The 26,223-nt window shown below is 52.9% G+C and overlaps 1 protein-coding gene across 6 annotated transcripts; it reads left to right on the top strand.

The window, feature by feature from the left end:
- The first annotated feature begins 1 nt into the window (after position 1).
- On the top strand, positions 2-24,811 carry HPS4 (HPS4 biogenesis of lysosomal organelles complex 3 subunit 2). 6 transcript variants are annotated; one of them, XM_087857180.1, is made up of 15 exons: positions 15-91; positions 1,571-2,101; positions 3,804-3,894; positions 5,533-5,676; positions 9,103-9,210; positions 9,663-9,779; positions 11,285-11,379; positions 13,080-13,152; positions 14,077-14,113; positions 14,799-14,895; positions 15,521-16,445; positions 17,356-17,451; positions 21,258-21,390; positions 21,864-21,972; positions 24,498-24,811. In XM_087857180.1, the coding sequence occupies exons 2-15, from the start codon at positions 2,061-2,063 to the stop codon at positions 24,667-24,669; spliced, it is 2,238 nt and encodes a 745-aa protein (XP_087713306.1). In that variant the 5' UTR covers positions 15-91; positions 1,571-2,060; the 3' UTR covers positions 24,670-24,811. The 6 variants fall into 6 exon arrangements, with proteins under 6 accessions (XP_087713305.1, XP_045647169.1, XP_045647168.1 ...); XM_087857179.1 differs by lacking the exon at positions 17,356-17,451 and having other exon boundaries at positions 2-43; positions 3,685-3,894; XM_045791213.2 differs by lacking the exon at positions 17,356-17,451 and having other exon boundaries at positions 2-47; positions 3,685-3,894.
- The last annotated feature ends 1,412 nt before the right edge of the window (positions 24,812-26,223 follow it).

Here is a 26,223-nt window from a genome sequence, read left to right as displayed (position 1 = left end):
CGTCATCACCGCGCGCCAAGCTCTCGCGGAATTGTAGGGGGCGGTAGGTGTGTTGGCGCGCGATCCTGGGGTCTCTCCGCCGCGTGCGTAGGTACTGGGCGGCGGGAGTTGCTGGCGCCCCGCTGCCGCCCACACTGCGGGGCCGACCCGAGCCTCGGGCTGTCGGGCTACTCTGGCGGTGGGCGGCGCGGGGATACGGGACGGGGGTGGGGGGGCGCGCGAGACCCTGGCCGACAGCGCCTCTTGGCGGCTCCTCCGTTCCGCGATCGGGCCCCGGTGGACACCCCCCACCAGCCTCCCCACCTTTGCTCACAAATTCCCAGCCCCCTGGAGCTGAGGCCGGGCACGTGTCAGTGCCCTTAGCCTGTACCCAATCGCAGTGGTTAGCGCCCCTTTTCCTGGCCCGCTGACTCACAGAGGCCACTTCCTACACCACCACCTTCCTGCCTCCAAGCCATTGCGGGCCACTTCTTGGCTCCCTCCGGTCGTTACTGCAACTTCCCAGGCTGCCAGAGCCTTCTCTGGACATATCCCGGCCCCTGCCATACCCCAGGGACATTACTGGCCTCTTCTGGACGTTTCAGAGATAAGAGCGTGGACCTTGGCAGTGTAGGGCCCAGTCCTCTGGGAAGGAGGGATAGGGGGTTTCAGCCTGCTGTCCTTGATTCTAGTAGCTTCCCTGCCCCTCCACAGGAATCCCATGAATATGGCCCCGTAGAGGGCTCACCTCAAGATACCTAAAACTGAGAGATTTTATAGTCCTCAGAGAGTCACTGGGGTCCTCTCTAGGTACTTCTCTCTAGGAAAGGAGCTTTAAAAAGCCCCTGTATTCCCAGGAGGATGAAAGATGGTGAGCAAGCATTTGAAACCCGGTCTCTGGGACATCAAGCTTGGACAAAGTCACCATGGAAATACAGTTCTGAAGGGACCAAGGGGTTTGTTTGTGGAAAAATTAAACCCTGTTTTGTTTTCCTGGAGGGTTATCCAGACCAGTGTGGGGAGGTTACTGGGAGGCCACTTTTAGCTTCGTGGAAGGATAAAGTTAACACTATGAGCTGCCTGTGTCTCTGGAGGGAGTAAGCCAGAGACAAGGTAATTTTTGAAGAATGCTAGAGATGAGAGTAAATAATGTCAGGGACCCTTCTGACTATGAAATTCCATGATACTTAATCGTCTGTTGGAATTTGAAAGCCACTTGTTAAACTCCCATTTTGTTTTGAAAACTTGCCCAGCTCTGGAATTCATGTTCAGATTACTTTTAAGCTGTCAAGGTGACAGTTCCTTAATTTGGGTTCCATTATTACTGCAACAACGCCTTATTTGTATAGCTGTCCTTGGCACACAGAGCTTTTGCACGCTAGTTACTTAATTTTATCTTCTGTGAGGCATAACTATTCAAAGAGACTGAGGAAGTTACTCTGAAGTCCTGCAGCACTCTCTCTTTTGTTCTGAAAAACAAATTTTCAACTTTCTAGAAGACTTTTTGAAGTATACCATTTGCCTAACCCAGCTGGGTCACATGCTTTCTCATGGGTTTCTGAAATAATCTATTCCCTGGGGTTTATTTTAGGACCAAGGCACTGATGTTTGAACGGGAGGCTTCACAGCGTTGAAAAGAATCTTCAGAACGGCCTTGAACCAGACAAGCTAGGAATCTCTTCAGAACACCTCCTTCAGCATGCATCTCCCTCTCTGGGCTTTCCTGGCCAGGAGCTTTTTGAAGAGGTCGTGCTGCAGAGAGCCCGAATGCTGATGCTCATGGAACCAGCTTAGCGGATTCGACTTTTCTGGTAGCATTCTCTTGCTTTATTATATACTGTCTCTCAGAGTTCTAAGAGGTGTGGAGGTATTCAGGGCCACGAAGAGCCTGCGGGGAAGGAAGTAGCACTTTCATGCTGAATGAAAACCAAGCAGGTGACAGTTGTGGCTGAAAACATTTAAACCTTTCGTGTCTGGGTTTCCTGGACCAGACACAGAGAGGAACAGTCGCTGGTGGGGCGCAAGAAGCGATCCTAGACGAGAAAACCCAAATAGATAGAATGAGTGCGACAGGCAAGTAAATGGCCACCTCGACCTCAACAGAGCCGACATCAGCCTCCTGGTGAGTAGCAAGGCCTGTGTGGCTTACTTCCTGCTGGGCTGCTGGACCCATGTTTTGGATTAACTGAAAATCCCCAGCCAGGCTGTTTTGATTTCACTGGCAGGGGGTGGGGGTGGGGGATAAAAGGCATTTTTTTCCTCTGAGCAGGCGAATCAAGCATGTGAGCATTTCTCTCCAGAGCTGCCGGGTTGTGACCTTGCAGTGTGAGAGCGAGTCGAGCATTGCTGGTAGACTGTGGAAAAGATGGCCATGGCCGGCTCACGCAGCCGGCTTTGATGACAGTGTGGGCGCTGTAGCGATAAGGGACAAGAAATGGCTGCAGTGTGGGAGCCCCATCACTAGAAGAGGCTTGGCCAGTCTGCCTCTTGAAGGGTGTTACATAATGTCTTCTTGAAACGCAGTTCCCTTCTCAGCCCCAACTGGGTTAAGCCTCTCTTGTCAGTTGCTTGAGCAAACTTTTCATTGAGGAATGAAAGCAAAAGGCATGGTTTAAATAGAATGAGCAGGACTTGGTGACCGGTTATGTGTGCAGAAGGCACAAAGATAGAGTCGCTCAAAAGGACACCCCGGTTTTCTTTTGTGTGCCTGAGTGAGGGTGCTTTTCCCCAGAGAGCATAAGGAGCGGGTAAACGGGGTCCAGCAGTGGGGTTTCTGAATGGGGTTTGACACGTTTTTGAGGCTTTTTGATCTGGACTTGCCCTGTGCTAGAAACAGAGTTCCCACTTGTCATCACGAAGAAAAGGTGGGAGCCAGGGAGGGTGGTAGGGGGAGGGTGAAGAGCCAGGGAGAAGAATGCGGATGACAGAGTGGTCCCAGCTCCTCCTCCTTACGCTCTAGCTTGATGGCTGTGCTTTCAGAGAGGTAAAACCCAGGCCCAGCCTTTCGGGAGTCTGCTCTGTGGTCTTAAACAGGTTAGTGGCGGTTACACTGCAGAGTAGACTGTAAGAGTCCTTTGCGAAGAACGGAGGGTTATGGAAACTGAGACGAGAGATTCCTGTGCGTGGAGGAAATCAGAAGTTTGATGAAGGGTTGTGTCAGAGTTATTCTTAACATACTGTTAGGGTTTTGCCAGGCAGAGAGAGGGTTCGGGGCTCCGCTGTGAACTCTCATGAGCCCCATTTTCCCATTATAGACTCCCTAGCCTGCACTGAAACTGTATGTTTACTGTCTCCCTTTTACCGCCACGGCCCCAGGTCTGGCGGAGGGAGAGCACACTGTGGGGCCTCATTTACTGCTTGTTAAATGAGTGCGTGAATTTCTGATCCAAGGGCTGTTTCCGGAGATCATCGTGCCCAGCAATTGTGAGCAGGGCAGCTAGGACGTCCCTAACTAATTTTATTATCAGAGACTTAAAAGACAGCATAGCAAACCCTGTAGTTGTATGGTGAAGGGTCCGTGTCTCAAACAAGAGATGGCCCTGGGTGCTCTGTCTCTCCTCCAGCCACTCTTCGGTCTTTTCGGCCAGACCAGACCTCCTGAAGGCTGGATAGAGGCATATTTTTAGTTTGACTGGACAGCACTCGTGAAGTGGTTTTTCTTATCTCTTTGTAACTACTGGGTTCTTTCTCTTCTGGGGCCACCAGAAGGCTTCTCAACCACGGAGTAATGAGCCCATGTCGCGCTGGGAGAGAGGAAGCTGTGTTTTAAAATGCCTTGATCACTGGATGAAAGGAAACATGGCTCCGTTCTGTTCCCTTGCCAGGTGGAATTATTTTTTCCTGTATGATGGTTCAAAGGTAAAGGAAGAAGGAGATCCAACAAGAGCTGGCATTTGTTATTTCTACCCTCCTCAGGTAAGCGCCACCGCGGGTTACTCTTCCGTGGGGCTCCTACTGCCTCAGAGTGATGGCTTTGCAAAAATACAGCGATTTTCTGTCTGCCTCCCCTTGCTCCCAGGTTTTGATGGGCTCATTTGAAACACTTTTAAATTTTTTTAATTTTAAAAAATTTCTTTCTTTCTTTCTTTTTTGGAAACACTTTTTCTTTTTAAAAGATTCTTTTGAGAGAGAGAGAGTGAGTGCGCGTGTGTGTTGGGGAAAGAGCAGAGAGAGAGAGAATCTCAAGCAGATTCTCCGCTGAGCTTAGAGCCCAGCTCGGGTCTCTGTCCCGCAATCCCAAGATCGTGACCCAAGCCGAAACCAAGAGTCGGATGCTCAACAAACTTAGCCACCCAGGCGCCCCGAAAACACTTTTATTCAAACACATACAAAAGCAGAGAGGAGAGTATCACAAGCCCAGCCAGTTAATTAGTGATAATAATGTCTTAATATCATGTGATTCTGTCTGTATTCCAATTTTGCCTTCCTGTCTGAGAGGTTACTTAATCAGACGTTGCTCCTCTGTTCCTCCCACCCTCCTTCCCTCTCCACCTCCCCCCCTGCACTTCCTAGTCGTGATCCAAACAAGGTCCACACATTGCATTTGCTTCTTTTGTATTTTAAGTCTCTTTGACCCTGTACCACTCCTCAGCCACCCACCCACCCAGCCCCTTTCCCTGCTACGCCGCTGAATGACCGAGGAAGCGGGAGTGTAGGTGCAGTAAAATGTCAGAAGGCCCCACACTCTGGATCGGCCTCATCACTTCCTCAAGGCCGTGTCATTTCTTTTTTTTTGGTCATTCTTTTTTTTTTTATAATAATTTTTTTTTATGTTATGTTAGTCACCATACAGTACATCCTTAGTTTCTGATGTAGTGTTCCATGATTCATTATTTGCGTATAACACCCAGTGCTCCATGCAATACGTGCCCTCCTTACTACCCGTCACCGGCCTGGCTGTGTCACTTCAGATCTTCTCCTGTAGTTCCTTTACACTAGCAGTAAGATCTAGAGCCTTGATTAAGTTCAAGTTCGCTTCTCTTATGCAAGACTTCTTGCATAAGTGTGTACATTTTCTGTTGCATTACACGATGTCTGGCTGCCCCGCAGGTTAGTGAATGCTAAGACCAGTTAGGAGGGCTGTGTTTGCTCACGTGATCATGCTCCCACTTGGGTAGTTGGGATGAATGCAGGCCGCTCTGGGCGCTCTGCAGGGGATCAGAATAAGGACCAAAGGCTCCTGCTTCTACCCACGCATGGGCCTGTAGTCCTAGGAACAAAACCCCAGTTCTGCACAGGCCTCGTGTGCATGCAGCTGTGGACGTTCCGCGGCAGTTCTGTCCTCCCGGGCAGGGGGCCCAGGAGTGAATATGGAGGCCTCGCCAGCCACGGAAGGTCGACATCACATGTTCTTCTTTGTTGTTGGTATTACTACCCTTAAATATGAAACCACGCTTAGGTCCCAGGCCATCTGAAACCAGGCAGCAGCCCGGATCTGGCCTGTCGGCTGCTGTCTGCGGTCCGCTGTGGCCTCAGCCCCTGCTCGAAGGGATGCCACATGAGTTCGACAGCTTCAGCTCCTCCCCAGCCCCGGACTTTGCTGCTTTCCCACAGACCCTGCTCGACCAGCAGGAGTTGCTGTGTGGACAGATTGCGGGCGTCGTGCGCTGTATCTCTGACATCTCCGCCTCTGCTCCAGCCCTCGTTCGTCTGCGGAAGCTGAAGTTCGCCGTAAAGGTGGATGGAGAGTTCCTTTGGGTAAGTTGACCAGACCGAAAACTCATGACTCCAGTGTTGCCTCTGCCGTGACTCATCTGTGTCGGTGATGAGTGCTGTGCCGCCAAGGTGTTCTGGAGCCTGGGATCCCCTGTGCACCCCCAGGGGCTGTGAGTGGTACCGTCTACACTTCCTTTGTCCCTCTCTGCACGTGCCACTGTAACCGAGTGCTCTCCAGCACATTTCTAACCTGTCCCGCGTTGCACAGGGCTGCTTTCCCATTGCCTTTGAGAGACTGCAGCCAGCCTGTGGAAGTTCTGTCTAGGATGCAGCTCGTGTTTTCCACCTCTGTCTTTTCTCCTCTGTACTGCCCATACTTACGGGTCAATGATCCAGAAACTCGAAGACATTGGTATATAGATGTTAGGTTTCAAGGAACCAGTAAAAAAATAATGAAAACCATTTCTTTACAGCTGATGGCACCATACACACTAGGGCCTTATGGTCCCATGCCTACGCTTCTTTAAACCTGATCTCCGAGGTGAAAGAATGCTGAAGAGTGAGGGGGTATATTCAGCTCTGTGGGTATGCCTGCCAACATTTTATGATGACCATTTTCTCACGTACCAAACCGTTGAAGGAGTTTTACAGTGAACACTCAGACTTCCTAGGTTCTGTGGTTACTATTTTGTTATAGATATTATTTATTACAGTCACTTTATTACATCTCTCCATCCGCCCCTTCATCTTCCAGCAATCCAGTTTTTAATGCTTGCCAAGATAGCACACACTGGTATACTCCTCCCCCCCCAAGTCCTTCACTGCGCGTAACACTCATTAGAGTTCAGTAGTGGTTTGTGCTTTTTTTTCCTTTTGGGGTACGAGTTACATACACTGAAACACACAAATCTCGAGCTTACCACTTAATGCAGATGGACAACAACGCTCCGTGTGTCGCAGAAGCCCATCAAGATGCAGAATATTAGCCTCACTCTGGGCAGCTCCCCGACATCCCATGAATTCTCACCCCCAAGTCCCGGGCAGCCATCGTTCTGATTTTTTTCCCACCGCAGATGAGTTTTGCCTGTTTTAGAAGTCCCAGGACTGAAATAGGACGTGTAGGACGCTCCGCAGGCTCCTGTCGTGCGTGTGATCTCGTGGGGCGCGTATCAGCAGTTCGTTCCTTTTCATTGTTCACCAGCATCGTCTGAATGTCCGTTGTCTGGATCTAGCGGTCTGGGTACTCACTTTTCTTTTTCTAGAGACATGACCTGTGTCCAGTTAGGGGCAATTAAGACTAAAGCCCCTAGGAGCATTCCTAGACGAGTCTCATGGATATGACTTTTCATTTCTCGTGGGTAAACACCTAGGTGTAGATTTGCAAGGTTACAGGGTAGGTGGATGTTCATAAGAAACTGCCAGACCTTTTCCCCCAGCGGTTGTACCACGGTGCACTCCTACCGGCCATGTGTGAGATTTCTCTTTCTTCCACATCCTTGTCAACACATGCTGTCCGTCTGTTCAGTTCGAGCCATTCTGCTGCGCGTGGAGGGGTATCACGTTGTCGTTTGCATTTACGTTTCCCTAATGACTAAGGATAGTAATGACCACTGGTCTGTCTCTCTTTGAGAAGTGTCCGTCCAAAGCGTTTCTGCCTGGTTTTTAAAATTAGGTTTTCTTTCTTTACTTAGTCTTGTGAGTTCTTTCTGTGTCCTGCATGTCAGCTGTTTGTCAGATATATATTAAAAAAAATTTTTTTTTAAGATTTTATTTATTCATTTGAGAGAGAGAGAGAGAGACAGAGCATAAGCAGGGGAAGAGGCAGAGGGAGAGGGAGAAGCAGACTTCCCGCTGAGCTGGGAGCACGACATGGGACTTGATTCCAGGATCTGGAGATCATGACCTGAGCCGAAGGCAAATGCTTAACCATCTGAGCCACCCAGGCACCCCTGTCAGATATATATTTTAAAGGTTATTTTCTCCCAGTTTGTGGCATGCCTGTCAATTTTCTCAATGATGTCTTTTGATGAGCAGAACATTTTGATTTTTTCTAAGTTTATTTAAGTAATCTCTACACCCCATGTGGGGCTCAAACTCATGACCTGGAGATCAAGAGTCACACGCGCCCCCAGAATATTTTAATTTTAACAAAGTCTAACTTGCCAATTTTATCCTTTGTGGTTATTGCCCTCTGTATCCTGTCTGAAACCATTCCCTGCCCTGTTGGAGAAGACATTCTCCCACTTTTTGGGTAAGCTTTATAGTTTTAGCTTTTAAACTTAGCTCTGTAACCCATCTGGGATTAATATTTGTGCTTGGTGTGAAATAGAGGTCAAAGGTCCTCTTTTTCCCTATGGATATCCAGTGGCTCCAGCACCATGGTTGGAAAAACTCTCCCCCTTGGGTTCCTTGGCTCCTTTGTTGACCATCAGGTGACCTCTGCAGTGGGGGTCTGTTTCTGGGCTCCCTTCTTTTCCATCGATCTATTGGAAGATCCCGTACAAGTACCACACTGTCTTGACATCAGATGGTCTAAGTCCTCCAGCTTTACGCTTTTCCAAGACAACTTCGGATTTTTTAGGTCTTTTGTAAGTTTCTCTCGTAGAATTAGTGTGTCAGTTTCTGAAAGAAAGCTTCAGATTAGAAGTTGCATTCAATCTGTAGATTAATCAGGGAAGAGGTAAGCACTGACCATGTGCCAGACTGTGGTAAACCCTTGGATTACATCAGTGAATAAAGCAAAGATCCTGGCCCCGGTGGAGCTTTCATTCAGGGGGAATTTGTTCATTTGTTTTCTGCCTCTGCCAGGGTTTCTTTATTGCCTTAAGTTTCTGGTGATTCCCTCAGGAAAGATTCCTAGAGGTGGAATCACTGAGTCAAAGGATACAGACTTTCTTCGGGCTCTTTAAACGTACAGCCAGATTGCTTTCTCACTGAGCACAGGTTTCTCTTCTGCGGAACTAAGCCCCACGGCAGCGTTCTGGGGCTCTAGAACGGTGTAATGAGTCAGCCAGTTCCCTTCCTGAAGCACTTGATCCAGCTGAAGGGACGAGAATGCCATTCATGAAACAGTCGGAGTCCCGTCCAGTGTTTGTAGTGAAACCACGTTAAGCATCCAGTGCCCAGATAACAGTCCTGATAATGTAAGGGCTGGGAAAAGAGGTTAGCAGTGGTTAGAGTGATCAGAACGGGCACCGCGAAGGTGCTGGAATCTGCCTCAGGCACTGAGGGGACGGGAGAGCTGTGGACAAATAGACGGGAGAAAGGAGGGCATTCCAGGTGAGACAGCACGAGCGGATGCAAAAAGTATTTGTTGTCTTGAAGACCAGCTGGGCTGGACAGTGTGGGCCTGGGGTAGACCCATCAGTATCAGTGAGTCAGTGAATTCGAGCTCTGCAGAACCCCGGGCTTCCAGGCTTGGACTCAAAGCAGAGGAAAATGCCCATCTTCTGGTTTCCCTCTTTCCAGGTCCTGGGCTGTGCGGTGGAGCTCCCTGACATTAGCTGCAAGCAGTTTCTGGATCAGCTCATTGGAGTCTTTAATTTTTACAATGGACCTGTTTCTCTGGCTTACAAGGTATGGAGACAGTAGCGAGGAATCTTCAGCAAACCCGATGTTGCCAGAACACAGCTTTACTCTAGGGGCTGTTCGACTTTGCTGTGAATACAGCATGTCTAGCAACAAGGTCGAGGGGCCTTGGAGCCCCTCTCAGATGCCTTTGTTCCCCAGTAGTGCAGGTCACATCCACTGCAAATGTCTGTCCCCACGTCCTCCTCCCGGGGACTGTTGGCAAGAGCAGGATGCCACCCGGTTGCCACCCGCCCCCTGCACGTGTGCTGGGTCTGTGGTGGCTGAGTTCTCTAGGCGGGGGGAGGGTGGGGGTCTTGTGTGCATAGGAGGTTTAAAGCAGGCCCTGCCTCCTGGCCCGTCTCCTGCGTGAGGAGCGAGTTTTGTAGGAGTAGGGAGCCTCGCCGGAGAGTGTGTCTCGCAGAATCTCAGCCGCTGACCTCAGGTGGTTCCCGTTTTAGAACTGCTCTCAGGAAGACCTGCGCGCCGAATGGGACACCTTCATTGAACAGATTCTGAAGAACACCGGTGACCTGCACAAGATATTCAGTTCCCTCTGGAACCTGGACCGAACTCAGGTAACACCCTCGCCCCCCGTCCCCGTTTCATGTCAAGGAATAGAGCCCGCTGCCCTGACCCGCACACTGCCGTCACAGTGTCCGCTCCCACAACTGTCTAGACGGTACGAGACAGTGCTTAAAGTGGCCCGAAGTAAATACTCAGTAGAGGGTGGTGTTATTTCGCTAGTGTCCCAGACATGTGGAACTCTGGCATCTACGGTCCCCGTCTCTCTCGATACGGATATTCCACGATTGACTTGTGTCCTCAGCATCAAAAATGCTCAGTGATAACATTTTAAAAACCAGGTCTCTCTGTCTGGGAGAGAGTGCTGGGGAGCGTTTAGTCCCAGCGCCGTTCCGTTGGCCCCTGCATTCAGTGACGGGTAGGCTGCTTGTGCGGCCGGCCCGACCGCCCACCCTGCCTGTTGCTCAGTGGCCTTGATCTTGGGTGCTGGGGAGTGTTTAGTCCCAGCGCCGTTCCGTTGGCCCCTGGCACTCAGTGATGTGTAGGCTGCTTGTGCGGCTGGCCCAACCGCCCACCCTGCCTGTTGCTCAGTGCCCTTGATCTTGGAGGACATCACACCCTCACTGGCAAGGGCCAGAGGCAGACGCGAGGCTGTACCCCCTTAAGAACCGACCGCCTGCGCCCCCAGCACCTGAGATGTGTGGGCCGCGTCTCACTGTAGTAGCTAAGAGGGTCCCTTTGACGGGGAGGTGGCCCGACTCTGGCTAGAAATGGGGACAGGTTTTCCTGGTTCCTGTTGGGACAAATGTTCGAAGTGGGCCCCAGAGCTTTACGGAACGGCCGGCTGGGACCGGGCACTGTCTCAAGGATGTGAGGGAGGAGCATCTCTGATGGCGATGGAGCTCGGAGATCCTAGCTGCCAGCAGGAAACAGGAAGGCGGCTTTTAGTCACTGCTGGCGACTCTTGACCAGGTTCAGATCCTTCTCTGGTATTTTTAGGGACTTCTAGGCAACTGACTTCTTATAAGGACCGTGGAGCTGAGGAGTATTTCTCAGAGTGAGAGACCGGGATGTTTTCATTTCCTGTTACGGGACGGAGTTATGAGGCCACACGAAGCCAGCTCTGGGGCAGTGGGGCTTGTATTCCAGAGGGAGGAGAGGGGAGGGGGGGTGTGGTTTTACCTGGTGCCTCAGCCTGTGTTTGAGGGGTAGGCTCTCCTGTCCGCTGCCTCCTGGTCTCAGCATCAGAGTCAGGGTCTCCTGAGCAGAGACCTACCTTGCCCTCTATGAGTGGCCATCTGCTGTGTTCACCGCACCTTCCCACTTCGGCAGAAGCCACCCCATGCCAAGCATGTGGCATTTTGCATTGTCCCACAGTTCTGGGTATAGAAAGGTGGAATACAGACCCAAGATGTGACACAGAAGGTACCACGTGGCACCTTCTCCTTTTCCCCGGTTTTGGCTTATGACTTTCCCCCCGTCCTATAAAGCCCCTGCCTTCCCGCCCCGGCTGATGGCGGGCACGCTCATCTGTGGCTCTGCTTCTTGCCTGGCCCAGGTGGAGCCCCTGTTGTTGCTGAAGGCAGCCCTCATCCTGCAGACCTGCCAGCGCTCCCCTCACGTTCTAGCCGGCTGCATCCTCTACAAGGGACTGTGAGTAACGCCAGACCCCTCTCTTGCGCCCCGTGCCCCTGCCGCAGAACTGACCATCCAGGCCACCTCCAGGTCACGGGTGGGGAGCTCTGTCCCTGGCCAGTTCCAAGAGGGCTGCTTTGGCAAGTATCAGGTAGTTTAGATTTGACCCAGGGGACCTACCTGTCTTTCAGCAAAGCCAGGAAATTGGCAAGTATGGCCCAGGCAGTTTTAGACCGACCCATGTTAAGTCTCAGCATGGGGCATCCCTTGATGGTTAATCAGTCTACCAAATGCTAACGCAGAGCGCCACAGGTTGTCGGAGGCCAACACTGTAGGTGAAGGGGTGGGGAGGCCTGCCGCGGTGCCCTCCTGCTGTCCGGGGCTGCAGTGCACTTGCTGCGGCCAGCCCTGCTTCTGCTCGGACTCCTGCCTGCCTCTCGGCTGGGTCCGTCTCTCGGCTGGCCTCTGAGATCTCAGCACACTTCTTCACATAGTTGGAGGGCATCGGAGCGAGCCTGAGGGCCTCAGGGCCCCTCCACGCATGGTCCAAGGCAGCTCTCCTCATGGGGGACCGCTGCTTGCGTCCAGAGCTTTCTGACGGCTGGATGAATGTGTGGCTGGAGAAGTTCTGGGGGCCTGATGGGCTGGGTTGCCAGTTTTGACCTCGCCTTCCCGGCCCTGTGACCCCGGGAGGGTTGCTTGCTGAGTTTTCTCTACTGGGAAAGAACGAAATGAGAGGGCGAACAGAGAAGGGCCCAGCGCAGACCCTGCTTCCCAGTGACCCTCGGCACAGCACACCGTCATGCCTTTCCTCTTTGCTCACGAGGACAGTTCGGAACCTGCTCGTGGTGCCTCCAGGCTCACCAGTGGCATGGCATCAAGCATGATATTTTCCTCCTCTTCTCATGTCACATTGCTTACGTATTTTTAAATCATACACCTAATGCGTGAACAGGGTCTCATTGTGAAACCAAAAAAAAAAAAAAAAAAGCCAAACCAAGACAGAAAGACACGGAGCTCAGCTTCCAGGTCCCTCTGAGCTCAGACCCTGTGAGCATCTGGATGCCCAGCCTTTGCTTTTCCCTGTGTTTCTGGCACATCAGTGCACGTTGCTTCTGTTTATCTTTGCCACAGCCGTAAACGGGCTCCTCCGCGTGTGCGGTAGAGATTTCTCTATCGATCCATGCTGGTCTACTTCATTCTTAGAATCCTGCACACCTTTTGGTGTTATGGCTATGCCGTGATTTCCTTGACTACTCTCTGTTCTTTGGGCATTAGGGGGTTTACCCATTTCTGTAATGACTTGGCCATTTTTTTCTAGAATCAGTACCCTTCAGCATGCAAAATCTTGGTACAAGGCAGGTCAGGGGGTTTGGACATTTTGAAGTTCAGTAGGAATGGCCAGAGTGCCCTCCATAAAGGGCTTTGCCAGTTGAAACTCCCACTGGCTCTGTCCCCAAGATCCTGTGGTTTTTGTTTGTTTGTTTTTAATATTTTATTTATTTGAGAGAGAGAGCTGAGCTGAGCAGGGAGCCCGATATGGGGCTCGATCCCAGGAGCCTGAGATCATGACCTGAGCCGAAGGCAGACGCTTCACTGACTGAGCCACCCAGGCGCCCACCTCCCAAGATCCTCACCAGTTAGGGTGTTAGGAATCTTTCCAGTTCAGAGTCCTGTGATTTATTTTGTCTCATGGTGTGTTCGTTCCTGTGACCTAGGATTGTCAGCACCCAGCTCCCGCCCTCTCTCACGGCCAAGGTCCTGATTCACCCAGCTGCATCTCGGCACCAGGTATGGTAAAGCTCCATCCCCCTGGCTGGGAGGCTTTGTCCAGAACATCTATTTTTAAGCAAAAAAAATAGAATTTTCTATAATGTGATTTCAAAATATTTTAAAAAGTGCATAAGCTTAAAGGAAAATACGCCTCAGATGAACAGCGTTAGCTTGTGGGTGATGGAATTATATGTGATTTTGGGGGAGGGAGGGGAATTTTTGTCTGTAGTGAAGTTACGTACCTTGAAACATGAGTTTTTTTTAACGAGCCACTAAAAAAAGAAAGAAAGCCACCTCATTTCATAGGAGTGAAAGCCACGCTGGCTAGAAGAGTTCTTGGTTTTTGTTTCGTTTTGGTGGGTTATGTTGGAACCTTTGGTTGAACTGTCTGGAAGGTTCTTTGGAGAAAATTCCCAGTTTTTGGAGAAAATTAGGATTGTCACCTCAATCGTGAATCGGAATAAACCTGAGAGCTCGCGCATAGCCTTTGGTTTAGGTCAGATCGTTTATCACGAGGTTCACGGGGTGTTCACATACCTGTCGCTCTGGAATGTGCGTGTGTTCCACGCCAGGGCGGTGGCAGGTGCGGGAATATGGTGACAGATGCGTTCTCCAGAGGCATAAAAGGTAACAGGCATTCTCGCTTTCATTCCCAGAGGAGGGAAACAGCAATCAGAGCGTGAAGCCTGATGCGCATTTGTTGGGGGGGGGGGGGGCTGCTGTCTGTGTGGGGTGGAGGTTCTCTCCTGACCCCGGCTGTGGTGGTGAGCAGGCAGCTTGGGGGAGCTTCTGTTCCATCTGCTTGGCTGCTGGCGTGCGGTGGGGGCCAGCATTCTGGGCCTGGCTAAGTTTCAGGAACAGATGGCACGGCACAGTCCTGATGATTGGGTCGGGAGGAGAAAGCGGTCCCCGGCGCCAACTTCTGTGTGTGTTTATTTGCAGAGGAGACCTGCAGGAGGGGGTGGCCCGCAGGAACGGGGTGAGTGGCAAGATGCGTCACTGCCTGTTGAGAACACGGTCTTTTATGCTGTCTGTCCCCTACACATGTCACGGGAGAGGCCAAGCAGTCCCGTGGGCTATCGCATCTGTTCACCGATTAGGAGAACAGACGAGAGCTTTTAGAGCGAAGTTGCCCGTCAGAATCCTGATCGCAAGGCTCGTGATTTCAGATGTACCTTTTAAATCCCTGTTTTCAGATGCTCCCTCACTCATTGTTATGAGACTGCTCAAACTAGGTCCGGGGGATCCTGGTTAGGAGGGGCTAAGATAAATGGTGGCGGCCAGAAAGCCGTCCCTGAGACGGTTATTTTGTTTTATTTGGAAGCACAGGTTAGGGCAGATCCGTGTAGTCACTTGGAAGTGCTTTTTTCCAGCTTTTATCTGTTTTGGGTTTTTTTTTTTTTTTTACCGCTAGATTTTCTTTCCCCCAAAAGTCACCTTTCTCTGCCATGAGGAGTAAAATTGCCTGTGAGGGCTCCTTCCTTGCTGGGCACGGAAACTGTCACTGCGGTTTTGTGTCTTTTCTTCTGGGCTGAGGAGTGTGTCAGAGCGCTGCTCTCTGAGCTGGCGTGTGGGTTGGATGCGTCTCCCCCAAGAGCTGTGACTGCCCCTCCATCTTCCCCAGCCCAGGTCTAAGCCCTGTCCCTGTTGCTTTGTGATTCTAGGAGCGGCGCTACCCCCAAATGTCCGCATCATGCCTGTGTTCCTGACTGAAGAGGAGGCCACCAGTCTCCGCGAGTTCCCGAGGGAGCAGGCAGCTAGGTACTGGGGCCACAGGGGATCCTCGTAGACCGTGCTGGGGGGACTCTCCCACATGGGTGTAGCCACACGAGCCCCTGGACATCCTAGCTTTCCATATGCCATCTTCTCTGCGCTCCGCCGTCGATGGGGCATCTGGGACTCGAGCGTGTAGATACCAGGAGGCCGGCATCATGGGATGGGTGTGGGTTTCAAGTCCCAGATCTGCCGCCTGTCAGCTGTGTGATGTTGGGCAAGTCCATTCCCTGCTGGAGCCTTAGGGTTTTCATCTGCAAGGGAGACCCAGTGATAACCTACTTCGTGGGCTCGGTGTCAAAATTGGAAATAGTGTGTGTATAGCGTGCAGTTCAGGGCCTGCCTCAGAGCAGACTTGCACAGGGGGCCGGCTCTCACGCAGCAGGCCCTGCCGTCCCCACAGGTGATCCAGTAACCCCGTGTGAAGCCCTGAGAGCCAAACATTGCCTTCCTTTTACTCTTGTGGTTTGACCGCCAAGGCCTCTTTGGCTCTGTGGCCCCAGGCACTCACTTGTCACCAGTGGCCCTGCCTTTTAGGAAAGCGGTTCTTTAGTGTTCTGCCCCGCACTTGGCCGGGCGCCCCTCCCTCATGTCTGTCTGCCTTGTCTGCCAGCCCCGCTGCAGCACCAGCCAGACTCCAGCAGTGCTCGGCCCAGCAGCCTCCGCACCCTCGGAGCACCGGTGCCCCGACAGACAACGCCACTGGCCACGTGGAACCCATGGCCTGGATGTTGGCAGCCACTCCTGAGTCTGCGTGTCCTGACGTAGCATGGCCAGATGGCAAGGGGGAGAACGGGCACTTGCCTGGCTGTGATCTGGAGAACGTCAAGCCAGCAAAATTGCACAGCCCTCCCAGGGACGAGGGTCCTGGTCTTGGCTCCTCCCTGGTGAAGGAACTTCATCTGCCCTGGGGGGAGGAGGAACCAGACTTGTCTGCCATCCACATTCCAGAAGCTCAGGAAACAGAAACATCGTCAGGTTATTTTGCCCTCCCGAGTACGGGCGCCCCAGATGGTGGCGGTCCTTGCTTTGAGGAATTTGTCAGGGACTCTGGCGACCCGGCACCCGAGTCACGTGATGCCCCGCCCGTGGTCATGGCCATCAGCAGCGTCCTCTCCCCGTCCACTCCCGAGATGCTCAGCCAGAACGGGGCCCTGGAACAGCACGACGACCTTCCAGGGGACAGCAGCCAAGCCCCCTTTCCCAGGGAAGACCACCTCCCCGGAAGGACGAGCAGGCCTCGGTCATGGCCTTGCTCAGACTTGAGGCAGAGAGGAACTGCACTACCCGAGGGGGAACAGGGCGTGGAGCGGAGTGTTGGGGCTCATGACAGCTGCTCAGCACCCGGCGGCTCAGCCTTGCCAGAGTCTCAGGACGACAACGGTCCCTCCGCAGACAGAAGGGACCCAGGGTTAGCCCCAGCATCCTGTATGGGCCTCGTGCCAACGAACCTCTACACCCACAGCGTTAACGGGTTGGTGCTGTCCCTGCTGGCCGAGGAGCCGCTGCGGGGCGACGATGCCGCCATCGAGGAGGTGGTGAGTAGGCGCAGACCTGCCTCCCGGGAGCGGGGACCGGCGGGGTAGGCGCTCCCCTTGCAGCACCCTGCAGGGCTTCGTGACCCTGTGGGTCACCTGCTTTGCACAGTGGGGATGACGGGAGTACCTACGCCCCGGGTTTGGTGGGGGTGAGCGAGTCCGGGCAGAGCACCGTGCTGGGGGCAGAGGTGTCCCACAAGTACAGTTCTCTGGCCCTTCCCCATTTCTTCCGTTTCCTCAGAGTGCAGGGCGGGGGGGCTCTGGCTCCCCCCAGCAGTGTCGGGGTGCTGACGGGCTCTGCCCTTCAGAGGCAGCACGAGCACCAGCACACAGGTGAACATGGGGAGCAAGGCCAGGGGCGTGGGCCTCCCTTCCCCCTGGGGCAGCTCTAGGTTCTGTGTCGGCTGGAGTCTGTACTCTGCCTGAGTCACAGCCTGGGTGGGGAGTATTCCAGAAGGCTGCACTTTCCCTGCCCTGAACCGTGGTGATCAGAAGCTCCTTCCTAGTGGGCCTGGGCCATCTGAAATGCTAACGGGCTCCAGAAGGCTCCTCTTGGAGTATTCCAGCCCTTTCCGCACTGGGAGCAGTGAACTGACCTTCTCGGAGCCTAGACCCATGCTGGAGCCCCAGTTGCTATAGTAACAGCCTCGCCTGGTTGGCAGGGAAGTGGTAGCAGGAAGAACAGCAGGTTGAAATAGCTGCAGGGCAAATGGTGTCCTGGGGCTTGCCTTGTTTCTGTTCTTAAATCTGTATTATTCTAAGGCGATCTTATTAGCATGCAGGGCTCCCGCAGGAGAGTGAGCCAGTCACCTTGGAGCACGGAGGAGGGAAGGCAGCTTCCCCAGTGCTGAGCCCCGAGGCGAGAGGCTGCCCACCTCCAGGCCTGCTGGCTTATCTCCCCTTTCCACAGACCGCACAGCACCCAGTGGTGGTTGGGTTGCTTCCTGCACCCTCCTTCACCGCAGCTGGGAGGGACTTAGCCACCCTCTTCCGCCAGCACCACGGGGCCCGTGGTTGCAGTGCTGTCTGTCGTCTCCCGACGATGCCTTGGTACTCGTGGCCCCTTCCACTTCGTGCCAAGCTGCACATGGGTTATTTTGAAGGCCCAGCATTTGGATGCAATGAAGTTGGATATGCTATGTTTACCTTGCCCCCCCCCCAGAAGAAAAGAGAAAGGAAAAATAGCATAGGTGGCTCCCGAGGAAGGAAGGAAATTAAAATGTAGTCTGCATTCAGTGGCTGCTCAAGCCTTGACGTCTGCTATCTCAGCCAAGCCTGAGAGCAGCACTGGGGGTGGGCACCGTAACTCCCATTTTACCAGGACCCACACAAGGTGCAGGGTCCAGAATCCTGGCTTGTTCCTCGTCTCCCCACCCGTCTGCTCCCCCACTCATCTGACCCTGGAGCGATCGGCCTTGGTTTGTCGCACACCACTCCTCCGTGTCCGGACAGCGGCCTCCGTGAGCTTTCATGCAAAGGAGGGTTTGGTGTGAGGTGGGCCCCAGGAAAGGGATGCTGTGTAACGAAGGAGAAAAACTCCTCTTTTCTAAAAGGAGTCGGGAGTAACTAATTTTGATCAGCTTGCTGATTTGAGAGCGGGCTTTATTGATCAGGCCGAAGGCTGTCTGTTTTATAATCGGGAGAGATCTTTTATTGCCTTTTTGTCCTGGAACTGCATACAAAATACTTCACCTGATTTCCCTCCAGACCCTCTGCTGCTGTTGAGAAAAGTGGGCCCCCTGTAGAATGGTAAACCACAGTTCAGATAGGACAGTAAGCACAGCCCCCCCACCGGGCCTTTTGAAAGGGCTCCTTGATCATATTACACAGCCCCAAGGGACCCTCATGTCGTTTGCCATCTTGTCTTTCAGTGGATGAACTGCCACCTCTTTATGTTTGCTGAAGGTGGGCGCCTGGAGCTGGGTGGAAGGGGGTGGGGGTGCGGGTGCGGTAGCAGCGAGGAGAGGTAGCCCATGGTTCCGAGAAAACACAGCACGCTCACACCAGGGGGCAGCATAGAGCCACTGATCATTTCCTGCTCAAAACCCAAGATAATCTCACTGACCTTCAAATACAGCGATCAGATCAATTATTCATTGCTACAGTAGGACTTCGAGCTGTCTGTGTACAGTAGATGAGGCCTGAGGTGAGTGCCAGGGTACGAGTGTAAAACACTTCATGAAAATGCACCCCTCTCCCCATGAACCGAGTGCTTCCGGTGGAAGGTGTGCTACTGCATCCTCTCTTCTGCACACACTCACATTCAAGCCGCTTGCTTTACTACCGACTAGAAGCTGGAGGATCCAGTAATTAACCCCAGCTTCCTGTCTCCTGGGGCGGTTGTGGGGATCGCACGCGTGCTAGTGTATATCAGGGGTTGGCAAACTTGTAATGTAAAGGAACCCCTGGCGCGTATTTTCAGCTTTGCCCAATTACTCGGCTCCGCCGTTGGGGTACAGTAACAGCCACAGACGGTTTGTAAATAAACGTAGAGGCTGTGTTCCAGTAGTACGTTACTTATGGATACAGAAATTGGAACTTCATATAATTTTTATCTGTTGCAGTATGAATCTTTTTGATTTTTCTTGCCAACTATATAAAAATATAAAAACCATTCTTAGCTCTCAGGCGATATGGAAACAGGCCACTGGCTGGATTTGGCCCATAGGCCATGGTTTAATAACCCCTCGTATGCATGAAGGCATTGGTTACCAGTAAAAACTTGTCTACATGTCATCTGACATAACATCTTGTGGTTATGGGTTTATGCTTAAGTGATTTTATCTTGAGTACAAGTTAGGCAGAAGATTCCAGAAGCAGAGTTTGGTGCCTACAGGGAGAACTTGGGTTTTCACGTGCCTCACTCTGTTCCCATCATCCCTTCCTTTGGGCACCAGCTCAGGATGGAAGGGATGACGGTTACCAGGTTCCTAAGGCCCAGAACCTTCCAGTGAGACTGTGGTTTGACTTCCTGTTGAAGGGAAGGCATGGGCACGCACACGCACGCATCCATTCAAATAGGCTCATTAGCATCGGTGAAGGTCCATGTTGGTTAGGCCAGACCGGTGATCTGACCCAGAGATACTGTGCTTATCTTCCCCGGGCGTAGGTCCGCTGACTGTCTACTGTACGCCTCGGTTTAAATCGAGTAGCCCATAAGGTGAATGTGCTTGGCATTGGATATGCTCGTTTATCTGTTCATTGTATGTAGATGTTGAATGAGCACCTACTTAGGAGTGCACCTGGCACCCTGCTTGACACTGGGGACATGAAGATGAACGCGTGCAGTGAAAGCATCTGTGCGGATAGAACTCACGTCAGCTCCGTAAACTACAAGCAATAATAACATTTCAGCTTCATGACGCGCACCTCAGACCATGCTGTTTGCATCTCTGTACTTTTCACGTGCACGTATTTTTTTTTACACGGCTGTTGGATAATCTTCCACAGACAAGTCCTAAGTGCTCGTTAAAAAGATTTCTCTTCTTTGATCATAATTTTCGTTTTCTTGGCTCTATAAAAATGCCTTCCCCCAGGGAGCACTTTTAGCGCTTGCAGTGGGCCTTCATATATTTTATTTCACCTAGTGCACCCAGCAGTCCTATAGTCGTCCCATTTTGCAGATGAGGAAAAAAAAAAAAAAGACACAGAAAATTCCATAACTTGCCCCCGAACCTCTGGCCAGGAAAGAGGCTGATCCAGGATGAGCCCGGGGACAGTGGCCTTTTTGTGGCTGAAGCTGCCTCGGGGCCGGGACGGGGGGAGGCCCTGTTTCAGACTGAGTTTCTCGGGACGTGACTGATGTGCTCTGTCAAGTCCCACGTGAAGCTCAAAGGATACCACGCAGCCACTGGAGAATGACGTTCTGACATTGCGGAAGAATAGTTTAAGGACAAAGAAGGTAGTTCGTGCTGTATCATTAAGCTACAAAGTGTGAGCGTCAATCATTATTTATGGTTTGGTCCCATTTTTATTCTATAAAAAAAATTACACAAAAAGGTATAGGCCAGTGCCCTCAGCTCTACCTGCAGAGGACTCATCGTGGGAGGTGATTTTAAAGTACAGGTGCTTGGGCCTCCCCTCCCAGACAGCCGTGCTCCACCGGAGTCCTCGTCTGAACCACAGAGCTCAGAAATCCACCTGACCCCTGCTTCTCAGTCCTTCCAAGAACAGTACCATTCTAGATGCACCGGAGGGAGGGGAGCTTGTGGCAGACAGTGGGAGATGGCTCAGCCCAGGCCCGGGTGAGATGCACTGGGGGTGGGCCCGGCCGCCGGTGCTGTGAAAATACGCAGCCCGGGTGGGAGAGTCACGGTAGGAAGACCAACCAGGGTGCTGGCGGCGGCTGTTGCCTGCATGGGGACATTATGGGCCATTTTTCTTCACTTCTTCCTTGTCAACTTTTCTGTTCACCTCTATTTTCTGATTCTTCTACAATTTAGGAAAGCATTAGAGCATAAGGGTGGGAGGGGCGCCTGGGTGGCTCAGTCGGTTAAGCGTCCGACTCTTGATTTCAGCTCAGGTCATCATCTCAGGGTCATGAGATCGAGCCCCACATTGGGCTCCGTACAGGGTGTACAGATTCTCCCTCTGCCCCTCCACCCCCCGCATTTGCTCACTCTCTCTCTCAAATAAATAAATCTTTAAAAAAAAAAAAAAGAACGTAAGGACGGAAGTTAGTACTTCTCTAAAAACAGGTAAAAACACCAGGCAGAGTCCTTTTTGCTAAATCAGTTGGCCACGCAGATTTTCTTTGGGTCATTATTTCCTAAGCACTGGCCTGCTGAGGTTACGTCTGCCTCCCCTTTGCAGTACCACAGTAGCCTGGCGTCCCTGAACGGGCTGGAGGTCCACCTGAAGGAGACGCTACCCAAAGACGCGGCTGCCTCCCCCAGCAGGACGTACAACTTCACGCATTACGACCGCATCCAGAACGTGCTGACCGGTAGGGAGAGGCAGGTGGGGCCCGGGCGCCTCCTAGACAGGGGTGGGGGTGAGGACTTGGGGCTGGCGCCCCCAGGGTTGGTGCTTGTGCCCAGAGTTGTGGACTGCACTTAGGATGCCGCTTTCTTGCTTGGGAGCCAGCTCCCACTGAGTTTAGAATTCGCCTGGCAAACACTTCCTTACTCATTTGTCTTTTTTTGGTTGTTTCTCCAACATTTTGAGAGAGCACACACATGTTCAAATATCTGTGATAAGGTCTGCCTCGAAATTTTGGTATTCATGGGCAGAAACCAGTGTTGCTCATTCTCAGGGACAGTGTGTGGTCTGTCACCTGGTGACAGCTGAAGGGCCCAGCACCCTGGGTGCCTGCAGTCATGGCCCCGAGCCACCCATGGCCCCGAGCCCCCTGCTCTTGGGGTGGGGAGGGTGGGGAAGGAGTCCACTACCCACAACTTCTGTGTCCTCTTCCGGAAGCGAACCTGCCACAGACGGCCACCCCCCAGGACCGCCGCTTCCTCCGGGCCGTCAGCCTCATGCACTCAGACTTTGCCCAGCTGCCTGCGCTGTACGAAATGACCGTCAGGTGAGTGTCCCCCGGGTCCCTCCCGAAGTCCTGCACCCAGAGCCGCCTTCCCAGCGGTCCGGGCCACAGCCTTACTCATAACAAAATGGAACATTCCAGTGATTCTCTTTAAGGCCTCCTTTTATCCACTCCCCTGCCCACCATCACCTCCTCTCATGGGACAGAGGGCCTCTGTCTCTTGCCAGAAGCGATGCCGGAGAGCCACTGCTGCCCGCTAACTTGAGTCACGTGCTCACAGAAACAGACCGGCCCGAATCTAGGAAGTAAAATGTTTGCTTCCCCTCACCCGTCACACACCCAGAAGATACCCACGGGTTAGTCTGGTGGGTACCAGACTAACAGGTTTTGTTGTGGTGGTGGCGTTTTCTTTTTTGTTTAGAAAATAGAGGTGGTTAGTATTTTAGTTACTTTGTTTTTCTTCTAGAAAACAGGATCACGCTGATGTACTGTTTTACAAGTTCTTTTTTTTTTTTTTAAGATTATTTATTTATTTATTAGACAGAGACAGAGACAGCCAGCGAGAGAGGGAACACAGGCAGGGGGAGTGGGAGAGGAAGAAGCAGGCTCCCAGTGGAGGAGCCTGATGTGGGGCTCGATCCCAGAACGCCAGGATCACGCCCTGAGCCGAAGGCAGACGCTTAACCGCTGCGCCACCCAGGCGCCCCTACAAGTTCTTTTTTTCACTTTATTGTATATCCTAAGCCTCTCCATGTCACAGGTACAGATCTATAAATTAGTATATTACTTTGTATTATTTAACCAACTGAATTCTACTTTTTCTCCCTACATGCTTCCCTTATGAAACCGGTAGGAGAAAATCAGGCAAGTTAGAGGGTCAGGAGGGGAGGGTGTGCTGTATGTTTGTTATTCCACTCTGTCCTTGGAATGATTTGGACAAGGGCATTTTTTTTTTTGTCCTCATGGTACAGACGAGGATACTGAGGCACAAAGAGGATAAGCAACTTGTCCCAGGGTCACAGTCTGATGAAGGGGCAGAGCCAGGATTTGAACCCGAGTCTTTCTGATTCTAAAGTGCGCATTCTGTCCACACGTTTCCAGCTCAAGGGAGTGGGGTAGGGCAGTCGAGAGGGAGGGCTGTGGGCTCTGGACTCCCACAGACGTGCCCTGGGGCCTCGGCCATCACGGCGATGTGGTGCCAATGCCCCGCACCTGGGTTGTCGGGCGTCTCTGCCGCCCAGTGCCCTCTCCGGCCAATACTTCAGTATATCTTTCCTCGAAAATGTGCCTTCTCCAGCTTTAAGTCTGAGCTGCCCAGGCCGGTGACCTAGATGAACGTGTCCAGTCACGGGTTTGGGAACTGGTTATGCTGGGGTGTGTGGGGGTCTGTTTTGCGAGGGGTGGAAATGAGTGAAATGTCAGCCTGTGATCCGTCAACCCTCGTCGTGGCCCTGTGGTACTCCACTTCCCTTGGGTCAGAGAGCGTTTTGTTTTAGTGATGGGTTACATGGCTTATTTTAATAACGATAGAAACAGCGGCCACCATTTCTTAACCCCTTACCATGTGCTAAGCAATTTATGTGTATTTTCCTCATCTAGTCTCTTAAAAACTCTCAGGGATGGGATTCACTGTTGTCCTATCCCTTTTACAGATGTGAGACTTACAGCTGGGACTGAGAAAGGATGAGTCACTTAGCCAGGGGCACGCAGCTAGGGAGCCACAGGGCTGGGATCAGCACCTCGGTGTGGGACCCCAGCTCCATGCTTGTAACCACCAGGCCGCGGCACCCTCTCTCCGTGGCTGTGATGACTGGCCCGTGACTCCTTCTGCTGGTCCAGGCAGTGGCACAAAACACGTAGGCCGGGGGGCCCTTCTGGCCCCTTGAGCTCCCAGGGAATCTCCTCCCTCCTTGCCTGGAAGCAGAGATTCCAGTGAGGGGGGCCCTCGTGGTCCCTGAGTCCACCCTCTTTTACTAGGTTTGGGGAAACTGAGGCCCAATGGGGAAATAGTCCAAGGCAGGCAGGATCAAGGAACCAGCTGGTTGCCTGGCCCTGGAGTCGCTTCCTCCCTAGGGGGTCCTCCTTTGCACGGGACCCTCATCCCTCCCTCTGCTTCTGTGACAGGTTTCCCGTCGCTTTATGTCACAGCCTGCTCCCCTGCCCTCCCTCCCTTCACCTGTCCAGTCGCCCTCCACGGACAGTCCACGCTCGTCAGCCTGGCGGCCTTGCCCAGCCACACACCGCTGGGGCCCTGTCTGTCACATGGGGTCACACCTCTGCTGTGTGTGGAGTGATCCTGGCCACATGAGAGCGTTTGCCATAGCTGGTGTCCCAGCGGTGCGGCCATGCGGCGGTTCCCACCCCGGGCTCTGTCCCAGCATCCAGCGGGTGGAAAGGAAAGAGAGACGGTGACGGGTGCTGAGGCCTGGACCTCAAACTCCGAGCCACGGCAGCCGCACTCTGCAGCAGTGAGAGTCACGGGGCCACTGAGACACACCTCTCGAGGTGCTTGTGGTCGGAGGTGGGCACGAGCGGCGCAGGGACGGTCATCTCTCTCTCCCCCCCAGGAATGCCTCTACGGCCGTGTATGCCTGTTGCAGCCCCGCCCAGGAGACCTACTTCCAGCAGCTGGCAGCGGCGGCGCGGAGCTCCGGCTTCCCCAGCCCGCAGGACGGTGCCTTCAGCCTCCCGGGCAAAGCCAGGCAGAAGCTGCTGAAGCACGGCGTGAACCTGCTGTGAGCCGGGCCGCGCTGCGAAGCTCGCTCCCCCGGGGGCCCTCACAGCTCCACCACCAGCAAAGGGAGCTCTGCCTCCTGAAACAGAAGAGGTCCCTCTGCGTCCTCTTTCTTGGGACATCCCCCTTTTTCAGGAACCGTAAGGATATGTGAGTGTTTGAACTCTTGTAGCCTGGGGTTTGAGCGGACCCAGAGCCCGCGATGAAGGGCTTTATTACACTGGCCATGTCGTACCGAAGAGGGGCAGGGCCTGGCCGTGTGCCTGTCACTCTGCATCCCAGGCACCCGGCATGTCTCGCTGCTCTTCCCATCGGGGCCTTGACTAGTACCGTGAGCATTCGGGTGGGTGTTTTCTCCAGAACCCTGTTGTCCTGAGTCCCGCAGACAGTGTGAGGCGGGGGCTGCACGGGGTGATGGGAGTTGTTTGCAGCTGGACCGGGACTCTCGCACCTCGGGTGGGGGTTCCTCGGAGCGGTCCTCCCAGGAGGTCTGGACACTTGATGCAGGGAGGCGGGCCCCAGTGCCAAAACCACCTTGTTTTGCATTCTTCTGGAACTACGTTCAAAACCAGGAGCCTATTCTTTGGAACACCCACGGGGGGCGGGGGGCAGATCTTGATAACGTGCAAGGGAGCCTGCGGTTTTGAGGTAACCCTGAGCCCCAGGGTGCTGAGACCGGTAACCGGGTGCTCCTTTAGTGCGAGGTGGGCTGTGCAGCTGACCCCCGTTGAGTGAGTGTCCTCAGCTAGGAGGTTCCAAAATGTCTGGGGCAAAAGCAAAACTGTCTCCCAGCGGCGGCTGTGTGAAAGGGAGTGGCCTTCGTGTGTGTTCCTGCCCATGTTACAGGCGACGGTTTATGACAGTGGGCTGCGGATCACAATAGGAAATCCTTACCAGAGTCTTAACTGTTTACTGGGAGGACCCGAGATCCCATTTGAAAACTACAATGTTAATAATTTTCCTAACGGTGAACAGGCATCTCATGTTGGTGACCACATCTTTTTCTTGAAACAAGTTACCAAAGGCTAAAAATAAAACAGCCAAAAATGCTGTTGAGTTGTGAGTAATGCTAACATCTCTAGTGACAAAGTGAAGGTAAGGGTTAAGATATTTGTGTGTGTGTGTGTGTGTGTGTGTGTGTGTTTGGCATGGACACTGTTCTCTTAGCCTTGTCTGATCAGGTGCGGGCCGGTGAGGAGGGACGCACTCCTGACTGGTGTGTCCGCAAGGGTGATGGACTGCGGCCAGCCACCTGGCTTCAGTGTGGCTGGCCCAGCACACAGGCCCAGTTACCTTTCCTCCTCGGGGTCGCTCCCGCCACTGGCTGGCCTAAGAGGACCACCTTCCCAGATGGAAGAGGGTCATACCCTAAGCGAGGGTAAATGCATACTGCCCTACTGCTCTGCTAAGTTCTCCAAGAAGAAATTCGTTACAAGCCTCTGTGCCACGCCGTCAGGGAATCTTCCCACGACTGACTGACACATCACACGGCCCTTTTCTGTTGTGGGGTTATTTTTAAGCAGCCACACTTTTCCTTTTGCTCACTGGGGCTCTGGAAT

Source organism: Ursus americanus, chromosome 30, assembly GCF_024610735.1.
Source record: "Ursus americanus isolate L20-20 chromosome 30, mUrsAme1.1.p, whole genome shotgun sequence".
NCBI classification, from domain to species: Eukaryota; Metazoa; Chordata; class Mammalia; order Carnivora; family Ursidae; genus Ursus; species Ursus americanus.
The sequence above is the reverse complement of the archived record's forward strand: the minus strand, read 5'-3'. Positions and strand labels throughout refer to the sequence as shown.